This window comes from Triturus cristatus, chromosome 6 (assembly GCF_964204655.1).
Source record: "Triturus cristatus chromosome 6, aTriCri1.1, whole genome shotgun sequence".
NCBI lineage: Eukaryota > Metazoa > Chordata > Amphibia > Caudata > Salamandridae > Triturus > Triturus cristatus.
Window position 1 is genome coordinate 1,739,757,883 of NC_140589.1, and position 14,789 is coordinate 1,739,772,671.

Sequence of the window (14,789 nt, forward strand, 5' to 3'; positions counted from 1 at the left end):
CAGGGGTGCCCGCTCTTACCCCTACTTTTTGCCCTCTTTATTGAGACACTGGCATCAATGGTTTGGTAATTGGACTCGGATCACTTTCAGTACCCAAGAATATAAGATCTACTTGTATGCAGACAGTGTCCATATAAGATCTCCTTGTATGCAGACAGTGTCCTGCTCACATTGTCGACTTAATGGTCCTCCCTTCCTGCAGTTATGGTGCTGACATTCAAGTCAGTCTTTGGCTACAAAAGTAACTTAGACAAATCAAATCTGAGGCCCTGAACTCTACTCTTGGAGAGAAGAAAGTAACCAAATTGAGATGGGAACTCCCATTCTGCTGGACCAAAAGGTCTTAAATACACAGCGGTTCTCATTCCTAAGACAACCAGGGAATTATGTCATGCCAACAGCCCCCCCCCCCCCCTCAGCAAACAGCTAGTGACACAGCCCTTCCCCATACATTAAAAAAGATATCTTTACACCAGCTCTGGATGGTGAGACCATCCATTGATGGAGGGAGGGGCGATGTCAGATGACTTTAGATATGTATAGCACCTTCACCCATAAAACCTTTTTACAAACTGAGTTCCACCTTTCTGACAAAGAAGGACTGCACTAAGCCCAGGTCTGCCACTGGGTTAGGAACCCAGAGGTTCGTCAGGCGGTCATAGGAGATAAGACCCCATTCTAAACACTCATTCCAAAATTGATAGGCACCATCACGAATTTGTTTTTACTGTTCCTTGCACAAGAAACACCATAGATATGGAAACAAAACCAGACCTGGGAACACCTGTTAGGAATGCATATTACTTGGAAGCAGTGGGAACATACTGAGTGGAGCATAAACTCATCTTCCACATCCACTCAGGGCAGGGCAACTCATTATGAAGTATGGTTTGGCGTGCCTTCACCACAGCTATCCAAATGCAAGCCCTGACTGCTGGAAGTGATGTGAGGCAGTAGGGGAGATGCCACATATCTGGTAGCACTGTCCCCTGCGCCGCGCTTTTTGGAAAAAAGTGTCAGACAGGTAGAAAGGTGTGCTGGGGTTCCCACCTTTACTCCAGAGGTGCTGCTTTGGGGGATGAAACCTACTGCGCTTGAAATGATAATGAAACATGAATGACACAGGATCTTGCAATGCCTAGGAGGGAGTAAACTGTATACAGCACACAACTGGAAGAGAACAGAATCTCCTTGGCTCACTCAGTGGTTCCTCAGACTCGTCACTTTTAGCAATGGAACAGCTTACCAGTATTATGAATGAAATTCACATGTGGTTTGAGGCCTTTTTATAGGCAGATGTGTGGATGGCTGACGAACCCTGTGAATGAGACATAGCAACTCCCTCCAGTAAGCTGTAGAAATTTCTTAGACAGCTCATGGGCTGAACTAACAGTTACTTATGGAACAATATATTGGTGCCATGCTGTAGTGGGGTTAGACCTCGTCCTGCTGACAGCTGACTGGAGTGCTGAATAAGTGGGGAGGGGACAACTGGGATATTAGGAGACGAGGTTGAGTTTCTTTACTTTACAGCTTACTTCTTTTTTCTCGACTTCCGCCATACGACGTGCGGGGGTGAAGTGGTAGATATCTTAATTACTATGTTTGACTCTGTGTATAGTTCCACAGCTGCTGTGATGAATAGAAGGTTGTTGTAATTTCTTTTGTCTTCCTCAATAAAATATCAATAAAAAAGATTTACACAATGTAGCTGTGAGGAAGAGGTGTGCGCAAAACTGTCACGAAAAACTAGTTAACAATTTTTCTAATTCATGACAACCTTATCACAATTTTGGGAAACATGAGGTTAGCAAAATAGCTAAAGTTGTCTCAAGGCAGATCTAAAAAAAAAAATCTGATACCTTCACAAACCCTTTAAAGCCCACTTTAGTATACAACCCTTCGGATAATGCAATCCTTCTGTTAACACTAGACCATGTAAATTTTCAGGTATAGCGGTTTTAAGCGTAGTGCTCTCTGGCCTTTTGGGAAGTTTTTGGTATTGCCAATTATTAGGCTAATATCCTGAATATGGATGGATCTAGAACCTTAGAAATACAAAATAACATTTTCACAATAATCTGCAAACAAGAATGCAATGTATTTTTAATTAAACATTTTAAAGATAAAATAAAACAAATCATATTACAACATCTAGTCTCAATTACAGGGTAATTGCTGAATTTACCAACAGGTGATTGTGGATAGGAAAGAGGAAGGATCTATCAAGCAAATAATGGTTTGGATTTAAAGATTGATGGAGTTTTAAGCACGCCATACCTGAGTTTCTCCATACTTGGGCAAGATGACAGTCAACTTCACCAGGTTCTTTACATAGTTCGATGATATCTCGACAGGTGGTTTCTGGTGTGATCGGCACCTCTGTAAAATGCTGTTCATTGTTGCTGAGGTACACGGTGAGAAACATCTAAAAACAAAAGAATATGTTTTAACAAAAGAGCAGGCACCACAATTTTGCTTACTAAAGTAAAAGCCTTATATTCAGCAGGCCGGAGTAGAGAGCTATTGAATCTTGCAGTGCCCAAAACAATACGCCTCAATTCTTAACACATAATGGGGATCACGCGTCACTGCATCTCGCCAAATATTTTCACTCATCAAAAAATGCACAAAGCAAGAGAAAGAATCACACATGCTAAGGGTGTAGGGAAGAACATGAACGTTGAACATGTCGAAAATCAACAGAGAGCAATCAGACCATGCCTTAATCCTCCATGCATATTGACATTGTGACCAAACTGCAAGAACACATTACTTGGAAACGGTGTTGGATAGAAATAATAAGAACGGATGAGAACCCAATTGTGTTATATTGGGCGAGGAAAAACAATACATGGAATGTACACGCAGTCTGATAGTACTATTAGTTACCAAGAGCTCGCCCGGAGGCTGGTATCATCCTAAATACAGGTTTGAATTTCAATGCTCAGATTTTCAACAAGGAAAAATGCCAACTGGCCATTGTGAAACAGGAATACAAAACAACCAGCAAACAAGAGCACCCCTTATATCGCCATTCGAAATCAGAGAGAAATATTGCAACCAATGATATCGGAAACAACCAGTTTGGTGACCAGCTGAAGAAAGTTACCCTTCAGTTATTCTACACAACACATAAGTTTTTCTGACCACTATCATTTCTGCAAACATATTACATCCAAAAATGGACACACTGGTCATCCACACACAAATGATGGTCAGGGCCACTGCAATTAGGCAGCAATGAAGGGTCAAATTATGTGGAGGGTTGACTAAATTATGCAGCAGGAAAAAGCAAAATATACACCAGAATGCGACACGTCTCAATGCGTTTTACTTCCCTACTTTGTGACTTTAATACAAATACCGCCTGGACAAATGTTACACGGATGCAGAGCTCTTCAAAGAGGCAAGTTTGCACTTTTTCCTATATTGGAACAGCATTGGGGCTGTCCTGCATGGATGGAAAAGGCGACAGTGATCATAGACTTAAAGGTGACCAGTTAACTTTTTTAAAAGCTTCAGTCACTGCACAGCGCCACATTGCGCATTTTATTTAATACTGTTTGAGCTACAAGCCTCATTTTTTAGTGAACACTTCATATTATGCTGATGGTGGATTATGTGACAAAAGTGCCCTATTCATGATAATGCAGAAAAGCTGCGGACACTGGAAGGGATAATTTCAGTGGTTCTGTCTATAACGGACATCTGAAATTCTAACTACTGGGTAGAACACTAGCTGTAAGTCTAGGCACTTGCAAAGGCCACCCTCCTGAACCAGGACAATGCAAAGGTCTGCATTTAAGAATCATAATGAAAACAACGAAACACTTGTTTCAGCAGCTTCTCGACCACTGCACATGTGTACTGCAACCAACCACGGCTGTCGTGGTAATCATAGCAACAATGTGATTTACAAGACAGGTATCCTTGTTCAACTAAACTACATGGTGAACAATTATTTACTGTGCATTGGCCTTAACCCTTTCGCTGCTAGTCCTTGCCTCCCACCACAATAAGTCTTTTTTGGGGCCATTTGGGTAGTTTGTGCTTAGGCCACCATAACTCTTGTCCACATAAGCCATCCGCATCAAACCTGCGCCCCCCCCTCCTTCACCCCCCAAACCCCCTCACCTCCACCCTCCCCACCCCAACCCCATCCCATCCCATCCCCCTCCCACCTCAACATCCTGGGGATTCTAAAGGTATTGAGGACTGGTGGATTTCCTTGGAGGGAACCGAAAGAATTGCCAAAATATTGCTACATTTTAAGCTGTGGAGGAAAACAGAGAAAAAAAAAGTGCTCTGATTAAAGTGCTTGTATCAGTCCCATTATTAATCAGCGAGGTATCCACATGCCATTTAGCTCTACACTGAACAGCACAGGTAGGCCCAGCAGGTAAGGTGTACAGAACCTGAAGCTACCATTCCCTCTGCAAGGCTGCCGCAGATTGCCACAAGAGTTTGTCAGCGAGATGGTTTCATACTCAAAGGTGTGAAAGAACCAGCAGAGTCATTTAGGAAGCCGCACTTTCAAGTTTGAGCTGCTGATGGTTTTATACACAACACTAGTGGTCATTACAATAGCTGTAGGAAGCTGGCTCTGTATATACTATACCAAAGTAAGGTATAGTGTACACAGAGTCCAGTGGATCCCCAGAGATATAGCAGAGGCTAAAGAAGATAATACCGTACTCTCTTTTGTGGTAGTGTGGTTGAGCAGTTAGGCTTATCAGAGGGTAGTGTTAAGCATGTGTTGTACACACACAGGCAAGAAATGATGTCACACACATTTAAAGACTGAACTGTTTGTAAAATAAAAAGTGGTTCTTTTGTGGTTTTATTTTCTAGAACCACGATTTACTTAGTAGCAAGTAAGTTATACTTCTCATACAATGTTACTTTTCATACAATGTTACTTTTCAAAATACAGTGAGCACTGGTTTTGTAGGAAGTCAGATTACTTTTGCCGTTGAGAAAACGTTTTGTAAACTGTTCAAAAACACTGAAATTACTTTCAAATGACTTTTAGATTACTTTGTAGTTACCTTTCTAGTTTGGCACGAGTGAGACAAACTACTAGCACAGTTTGAGCAACACAGGACATCAGTAAACCGGTTGTCTCGCTTAAAGACACTAAGTTACTTTTGTTGCTGTACAAAACAGTTCAACACTAGAAAACATTCAAGAGAAAACCCACCATACAATCCGATGGAGAAAAACTTAAATGTTAGGTTCACAGGCAACTAAACTGTTTTGGATAAGGAGTTTTGGGGGTATAACCAAGGTTCAGGTTGGCACTCAAGGAGCACCACCAGCGACACTAGGGCAGACAGGTGCAGGGTGCCAATGTTAACCAATGTGGCACCTCAGGTGGGGGCTGCTCACGGCAGACCACTCGACCTTGGGAATCAAGCTCCTGGGGTTAAGGTAAGAGCAAAGGGGGTCCCAGGTGAGCACCAAGTCCACACCACCAGCAGCGCAGGGGCGGCCAGGTGATGGGTGCTAAGGAGATGTCAGGAGTCCAATGCTTTTCTATGGAGGATGCCGTTCACGAAAAGGGCTGCAGGCTGGAGCCAGAAGACTGGACGAAGGGAACCAACAACTGGAGAATGAAGCTTAAGAGTTGCTGGACAGGAGGACACCATTGGTTGGGCACCTCATATTCCAAGGGCTGCGGGTGAAGGAGTGTCTTTCCATGTCGGACTCTTCTCACCGGTTCCAGTGGCGGTTGGGGGGGATCCTTCAGAATGAGGCTTCAGGCGTCGAGGAGAAGGCCAGTGGAGATTGCCTAACGCTGGAACATAGGTCAGGATCACTGGGGGGAACTCGCAGAGGGCGTCGAGTGCAGAGTGGGGAGGACTCTTCCGGATTAGAGGCCCCCCCATCTTCAAGATGGCAGGGACCAAGATGTGGCCTTTACTTCGCCTCCCCCACCTGAGGGCTGGGGTTGGCAAAGGTGGGCACACCTCCCTTCCTGGTTAGGTTTTTCAGACAGTTTTCGCGCCCAAAATGGGGGTCAGAACCAGTGGGAGCTAGTTGTTTATAGTAGCAAAGGGCGAGGGCAGCTAACAAAGGCAACAGGCCTTTAAAGCTCCTTCTTTGAGGACCTTGCCCATCCTGGAAGAGTCAGCATGACACCCCTGCCCAGGATGTGCTTTGTTTCCAGACCCAGAGAGCGGAGGCTCTCTACCCAGGGGTATAGAAACCTGTCTGGTAGTGGCAGATGGTTGGGAGCGAGTCAGGAACCACACATGGGTTAGTCGTTTTTCAGGGGGCATCTCTAAGATGCCCTCCGAGTGCATTTTTCATTAAATTCCACACTGAGATCAGTGTGGATTTAATGTGCTGGGAAGTCCAATACCAAAATTCCCAGACTTCAGTAAGGCCATCATGGAGCTGTGAAGTTCGTGTTGACAAACTCCCAGCCCATGCACTCAAAATGGCTCCACTGCACTTACAATGTCTGTGACGGGAACAGACACTGTAGGGACATATTGCTCTTGCAGCAATTACCTCACCTGGGTATGGTGTACCCTGCATTTCGGGCTGCGAGGCCTACTAGAGGGGTGACTTACCTATGCCACAGGCAGTGTTGGTGGGCATAGCACATCGGGATGTGTGCCATGTCGACTCTTCAGTTTGGTCTGCACCGCAGCCTGCAATGGTAGGGTGGGCATGTTTTAGTGAGGGGTCTCCGAGGGTGACACAATACATGCTGCAGCCCTCAAAGGCCTTTTGGAATTATAGGAGGTGGACGGTTTAAGGCCAAAGGCTAAACGTAACAATGTGCACCTATTTCCACCAAGCACTATATGTCAATGGGACAATGAAATTGGGTCACCGGTTAAGACACTCAGAGTTAACTTGTTGGCTAGCAGAGAGGACAATGAAATTCTGAAATTAATACTGGTAGCGAAAGCACCTCCCCAACCAAGGATTCTGTGATGTTTTCCTCTTCTCCAATTTTGGCAGCAAAAATTGGCAGCAGCTGTGGTGACCCAGAGTTTACCCCAATTAACGGCAAAGAATGTAACTGCTTTCTTGCCTCACTTTTGGTTGGTTTATTTTTTAGAAGTGTTTTGATGGGAAGCGTTAAGAAATGCTGGATATGAGTTTGAAATGTGCCTTAACGAGATGATGGCCTACCCACATGGCACGTCTATTATCGATCAGACAACTGGGGTTCAGAAACAACTCACAAAACCTGAGAACAGGACCAGATATCCGAAATGAATAAAACACTCCACAAAGTCTCCTAGGTCCAAAGATGTAGAACAACTGCGCTAGACTGGAGCGGTAAACAAGCAAATGAAAATAGATATCCCTGTGTCTCCGTCAGCATACCTGCTGGTTGCCTACAGGCCCTTCAGTGAGTGTCACACACAAGAGCAGGTTTTTCTTGATCTAGGCTAAGATAACATTTGCATTGCATCAGGTGACTGCACAGCTGTAAAGCAAAGCCACTTGCATCACAGGAGCACAGCCCAGCACCAGCAAAGAAAGACCTGGACGTTCCTGGAGTACCCAAAGACAAGGGCAACAAAACGTTTGGTGTATCATTGCATCGGAATACTACAGTTGGGGTGGCAACTTCCAGAGTCACCAAAGCACATTAAAACAAGCATTTGCAATGCAACAGGTCTCGCATCTGCGAGAGTTTAAGCTATTTGCATTGTATATGACAATGCCTTTTATTTATCTGTTTTGATAATTAACACATAAAAAGGCATTGCATTTACAATGTCAATAGCTCAAACTCTTGTAAATGCGAGCCCTTGACCGCCATTGTCCAGAGCTGCATGGAAAGTGAAAGCATGCATGGCGCTCTGAATGTATGTCATGCCTGCAGTACGGGAAACGCATTAAAGAAAATAGTGCTTACAGACTAAAACAGGATATACCGTTTAACAACTAAAGTAAAAGGGCCAGTCCTTACAAGAGGTTACAAATAAAGACATGGAGGGAATAACAAGCCTATTAACGAATCAGAAGCCAGCATTTACAAGGGACAATGACACAAGCCAATTAAAAATATGGGCAGAGAGTGGACGGAGATTCAAGTCCATACTCGAATACAGCATGCCCCACAGAGCATGCGGTGCCCAGGCTCCACCTAAAAAAAAACAAGCATTTACAATGCAACGATCTCGGCATTGTTAAAGTTAGAGCTATTGGCATTGCTCATGACAATGCCGTTTCTTTAAATGTTTTAAAAACAAAAACATAAACAAAAATAATGTCATGAGCAATGCCAATAGCTCTAACTTTACCAATGCCGAGACCATTGCATTGTAAATGCTTGTTTAAAGGCTCGTGGAGATTACGTGATTAGCGCAGAATCACGGGATGTTGAGTAGACGCACGGAATCCAAGATTCAAAATGTCCTCTATAGTTTTCCCCTGTATTATTACTTCTCTCTACATCCACATTTTTTAATCGGTTTCCATTGGCGCCTGAAACAAAGCATTCTAATAGAACACTAGCATTATTAATTCTGCTGTATAGACGCTGCTGCGGTTTTCACTGGCGCCAGTACAGAGTGTAGTAATTCTTGTAAAAGGTATAAGCAAAACGGTTGGATTTGTAAATGCTTCTCCCCGTTTGACTACACGTTATGAACTTTTATCTTACTAATATATTCACAAATAAATTTAACAAGCACACCACTAAGCACACCACTGCCTTTCTCCGAGGCGAAGCAGAAATGCCTCGGAGAAAGGCAGCGGCGGTTTCGAATTCGGGGGCGTGTTTTTCTTTTCTCTCCTCTTGCCATTGGCTGGAGGAGAGAATGAGAAAAGTTGCAAAAAACACGCCCCCGAATCCGAAAAGGACGGGGCCTGTTCGGAGTGACGAACCTCTTCTCCAATGGCTGGCCAGCATTCAAGAGGCCAGCCAATGGAGAAGAGGGGAGAAGAGGGGCGGCTTCAAGCCCCTCTTCTCCAAAACATTAAATCTCCGGACTTCCGGTTCTGCCTTCGGCAGACCGGATGGTCCCGAGACCTAAAAAGAAACATAGGGTGTAGCGTTATGATCTCAGAGCTGCTCAGTGGTGTAGCTAGACATTTTGCCGCCTGTGGTGGCCGTATGTAAGAGCGGGAGGGTGGGTGGGCTGCCCACCCTGCGAAGGCTGCAGGTATGAGCTGGGGGAGGGCACCCCCCCTTGCTACGCCACTGGAGAGCTGCTGAGGGAACTGGGGAAGTACGTTGAGTTCTGGCGTCAGCTCAATATCTTATGATTCTGGGCAAATCAGTTAATCTACATATAACAAAAATGAATTTTATTTTGTGCAGTGTAGCTGGTGCTCATGGTAATTGCTCCAATGACTTCGGACCGAGTTCACGCTATATAAAGCTACACAAAGTACTAACCATTTGGGAATGTGGGTCACTTTTTTGGGAGTGCCCGGGCCCGATTGTGATCCCAATCCGACCCTGTCTGTATAGACCGCACCTGCGGGGTTGCTGGTTCGAACCGCAGCGAGGTTTGCACCCAGTTCTTTCATTCTCCTGAATATGGCGAGAGTGGTTACTCACGTCTATATGCACATATATATAAATATGTCTAGAACAAAAATGTAAATAGTTTAAACGTGTCTTGCAGACATCTATACGTATACATCAAATACTGCAGCCGAATTGGGAACCAGTGAATCGTCATTCCCTGTTTCTCTTAAATCCGTATTACTTTTGAACCAGAGACAGGACACCAGTCCCCAGGGAGTGCTAGGGAAGAGGCCAGCTGGTGAGCGCGCAGCCCTGGCCGCTCAGCTGAGAGCTGAATCACTGTGTTGTGTTCATGCCTTGTTTTGAAACTTTGGACATCCGCAGGCGCCTGTGGGTCAGAGGTCAGAGACCCTACCTGCTCCATTGTTGTATGGCGTGTTGTGGTGGCGGTCTGTTTACATGGCAAGTACTCGGCATGTGCTTTACACGTATAGCTTGTTATCTCTACGATATTACATATTTCGGTTAGACTGCATCCGATCTCGTCCAGAGGAAACACGAGCCGGGTCTGCTGTTGTGTTCAGTTCACTTGCTCTTTATTGACTTTTCTTGTTATTTGTAGTTGGAAATTAACTCGCATTGAAAGAAGGCTCACAGCTGTCACAAGTATCCCTGAGAGACAGGCACTCGGAAAGCACGGCGCACCCTTTTCTGCGAGGGGTTTTATTGCACCAATCTCGCTGCTTACAGCTCATTCTGCGCGATTACGTAGGGTGGTGGCAGGAGACGCAGAAGGGGGCGGTTGCTCAACGAGGCTTACTAAAAGATGTTCGAGAATAATGCTTTTAGTCTACAGACAGATTCTAATATTGTGGCTCTTATTACTAACACAATTTATGGCAGCGAGAGGGCGGTTCGTTGTTTTGCCTTTTCACTGCTAGGGTATTCACCGGGCATAAGCGGTAGCCGAGAGGAGGCTGGAGAACCCTAAAGCCAGTGAGGGTTAAACACCAACTCCCCACTCAACCAGCAGAGGAAAGAAAACCTCTCCAACCTCCCAAGAAGTGTTTGGGCTTGGAAGGTTCCACCACCCAGAAACGTTTGACACAAAGGAGCCAAATGGCGCATTGTACAGTACAATACTTCGAGAAAATTTACATTTACATTTAACAAGCACACCACTAAGCACACCACTGCCTTTCTCCGAGGCAGAGCAGAAATGCCTCGGAGAAAGGCAGCGGCATTTTCGGATTCGGGGGCGTGTTTGTCTTTTCTCTCCTCCAGCCATTGGCTGGAGGAGAGAATGAGACTTCTTGCAAAAAACAGGCCCCCGATCCGAAAAGGACGGGGCCTAATCGGAATGACTGACCTCTTCTCCAATGGCTGGCCAGCATTCAAGAGGCCAGCCAATGGAGAACAGGGGAGAAGAGGGGCGGGTTCAAGCCCCTCTTCTCCAAGTCATTAAATCTCGCGAGCGAGACTGCGCAAGCGCAGCCTTCGCTAGCCGAGACCTAAAAACGTAAGGAAATTAAATGAAATGTGGATTGGGTGTCAAATACCATGCTCAGCATGGGTTTGCCACCTGAGGCAGGGGCGGTTGAACTTGGCCAGACACCTGGCCATGCTTGCAACCCACAACTGCACACGCCCGACAGCAGTGGTCAGCAGGGAAGTTGGCTGAATAGGATTCTTAAAAATTCACAGAAAAATTGTCATTGTTTAAAGTGTTTGTATAGGTAGATGTTGAAATAAAAATTAACGCCACAACCCCCCCCCCCCCCCCCAAAAACTGAAATTCACCAGTTCTAGTTCGTGGACCCAACTACAGCTTGCGCTCCTCACCACACACTGCTTATCCTCTCACATTACTCATGACAGGTTGATTAAATCACTGATTATATCAAACCATTGTTACAGCACCCTACAGTTTGTGGACCTGAAACAATTCAATCTTCTACTCAACTATCGACTTAACACAACTAGCAATTTTAAGTCAAAAGTTTGACAGATATGTATTTGCCACTGGATAGACCTTCTGCCAGGTCCTTTGGACAAAACTCCATAGTTTGGTAAAATTAACTACACCCATTCCTGCGATGGGCAAATTGGCAAATCTTTAAAGCTGTGCCTACAACGAGATAAACCACCTCCGAGAGAGACACTGCAACTACATTCTTCAACAATATGGACTGCAACAAAATCTTTAGTGAAGTTCTGAAAATAAACATCCACACCTTCGAAATGTCCTCTCAAGATAGAATTGGTCTATACCACTGTATTCAACTACTTAAAAATTGCCACATGCCCAGATAACCCCTTGTGGATAACATATTGCCAAAAGACTTGTTGGCCTTTCATACACGTTTTTGGGGACCGATTATGGCTTTACGCGACAACCTACCTTAAAACATACCCTCTACCACCCACTTCAGGTTCGCAAACCATTTACCTTGTTTAACATGGATTAATACATGCACCCCAAAATTCAGGGATTTGTAAACTGTGGACCATACACCTTTTTCCATACACAACCAGATTTGCCTCCAGAACTTGCCCTATTTCTATGCTACGCAACCACACGTTAACACAGTAACTTCATGCTGTATATGACTACAGTGTTTTTCAGCAGTGTCATTGACCCCGTTATGAGAGGTAATAAACAGTGCATGGTGGACACACAAGTTCTAGTTCAGTAATCATGAACTGGTGAATTTTGGGGGAGGGGGTCTTTGTCAACATGAGGCTTCATGTGACTATCAATTAAAGTCTACACTGGTTCCCAAGCAGCCTTTTCCCTTGGTGATTAACTAATGGCACATGTTTGCATTTCTCTGAGACAGCAGGCACTCTAGTGAGAAGGCGCGTTTCTTTAGCTCTCAGCACCACCAGCCTTGGTCTTCACAGCGCAGGAGACACAACACCTTTATTTTCAACCAGAAGCACCTCAAGGTCTGCATTAACCGCCGGGTAGTTTTATCAACAAAAAGCATGCAAAGGTTTTTGTAAACTTAAAACAAACTAACATGGGTGTGTTGCTCCCCATATACCTTCGCCCACTTCCACTTCAGTTTACAGGCAGATGCCCTTTCAGGTGGCTGCTGGCAAGAGACCAGCGGGGTTACACTCACATGCAGAATCCTAATATTCTGGACCCGTGGCCTCAAAATAATAGCTCATGAGAACAAGAGAAGGTAAATCATGCGTACTTATGCCTTTTCTAAAAACCTTTTAGAAAAATATGCTGTCAGTTCAGTCCTGCCAACATTGCCTCTGCTGGGAGACCAGCTAAAGAGCATTCACTTTAAAAAGCGTTACTATTGGGGTACCAATATTATGATACAACGTGGAATGGGGCTCAAACGAGAGGGGTGTATTCCTATGTAGATGCAAATGAGAGGGGCGTATTCCTATCTAGATGCAAATGAGAGGGGCGTATTCCTATCTAGATGCAAATGAGAGGGGCGTATTCCTATCTAGATGCAAACGAGAGGGGCGTATTCCTATCTAGACTACCAGAAAGTGCTAGGGTTGTTCCAGAAGTCTAAAACAGAAGGGATCAGACCACGGTTCATCATGTAAACTAAGGGATGCTGGACGGATTGAATTTGGGTATATCAGTGACCCAGTTCTTTTCTGAACGCTGTCGCCGAGTGGCAGAGCAAGGATCAATGCTGTAATATTGGTAATTACACAAATCCCACAAATTAGGTGTTCTAATTTCAGAGATGAAGGTACATAATCGTACTAGCCGTACAGACACAAAATCCACAAACTAAACAATTTTTTTTTCAACACCAGCTTTGAGGAAAATAAGATCCCTCCTCCTCAATCTATCAGAGCACACGCCATTGGCCAAAAACACAACTAACAACCTACCGAGACACCCAACGTGAGGCCAAGATAATGGCAAATGCTGAACTCTACAAAACCCATGAACGATAACATAGTACAATACCACTAGCCTTACCCGTGCACAGTGCTGTAGCCCCCTTCACCGTGGGGGCTATTGTTACGCCACTGGGCAGGACTTGTCTATCGGATGACCTCAGGCTTCTCAGTCACGGAACGAACTCTAAACTACAGCCGGACAAACACAATGTGCTGTGGTCTTGCTCTGCTACCAGATCCTGGCAGGGAGGGGCGAGGCAAGGGTGGTTTTCTGTGGCTTGGCAACCCGAGCTGAACCGAGGGCGGTTAGAGTGTGTGATGGTCAGCCCCCAGAAACAGGAGCCCCCACTGCTGCCTGGCACTACTCAAGTTTATGGGGCTGAAACTGGGCCGGAAGCTGGTATGTGGGGCACGCCTCATCTGGAATAGCTGTTTTCTGCAGCCATATGGCATTTCTGACATTTAATAGATATGCCATTTATTTGTGTTACCAGTTTAGAGTGCACAAGACCTAAACAAGTATTTGCAATGCAATAGGTCTCCAATTTACGCAAGACCTATATAGCACTGCAAATGTTTGGCATCACGGACAACAAGAGGTAGGGAGGGGTTGGGGGGAGTGAAGGCACAGACAACGGGAGTGAGGGGGGCAGGGGAAAAGAAGTCACGAAAAACGGGGAGGGAGGCTGGGGAGGGGAACAGAAGGCAAGACAACAGGAGGGGGGAGGTACCAAAGCACGTTGTGCCGTCAGTAGGAGAACCTCAAGGAAGAAAATAGTGCTGAAAGGTTCTACTGACATCAAAGGGGATCAGACCATATCTCTAAGGGTGGAGTGAATGTCTACCACACCGATTGTCCTACAGGCCAGCATACAATTCAGAGCCCTTTGGATTATATTTAAGTTCCTCATCTGAATGGCCACATGATAGCTAAGGGAAAAAAGTGTGCCAGTAGGTTCTACATACACTCATCAGATCACAGGACTACACGAATGGGCTTTTAAAAGCACTTTAAGCAATGGTCTATGGGTTGTAATCTCTTGAACAATTTGCCTGCGGAGAATAAGAATACTTTCACCACCTAGGCTTTTTGATCCAAATAGGATCACCCCTTTCTTAAGCTACCATACTCCTCCTGCTAGGTGACTTGAGTGGCACAGCTCCCAAAAAGCATTAAAAGAACCTTTTAATCATCTGTTTACTTCTGTACTTGATGTTGCAACATTCAACTATTGTGTCCTCTCCATGGGCAGAGTTGATCATTCTAAACAGTTCCAATCACGTCACTGGGACCTATATCACAGCAGCCCAATGGGACTGAGGGATACCAAACAGGTAATGGCGTAGATAAACTGGCATGCCCTTTCGAGGATACTTGCCTTTCTGTGGCTCAAAAAGCTATACAAGTATGTTTTTTTTTACTTGTTCCTACTTCTTCTCTGCTATCGAT

At 45.0% G+C, this 14,789-nt stretch overlaps 1 protein-coding gene across 2 annotated transcripts in view; it reads right to left on the bottom strand.

Annotated features, from left to right (window-relative positions):
• The window catches only part of TP53BP2 (tumor protein p53 binding protein 2), a 322,660-nt gene that overhangs the window by 267,775 nt on the left and 40,096 nt on the right, over window positions 1-14,789 (bottom strand). For both annotated transcript variants that reach the window (XM_085612994.1, XM_085612995.1), the window contains exon 2: window positions 2,281-2,428. In XM_085612994.1, the coding sequence (XP_085469120.1) occupies window positions 2,281-2,428 (148 nt within the window). The remainder of the gene's footprint in view (window positions 1-2,280; window positions 2,429-14,789) is intronic.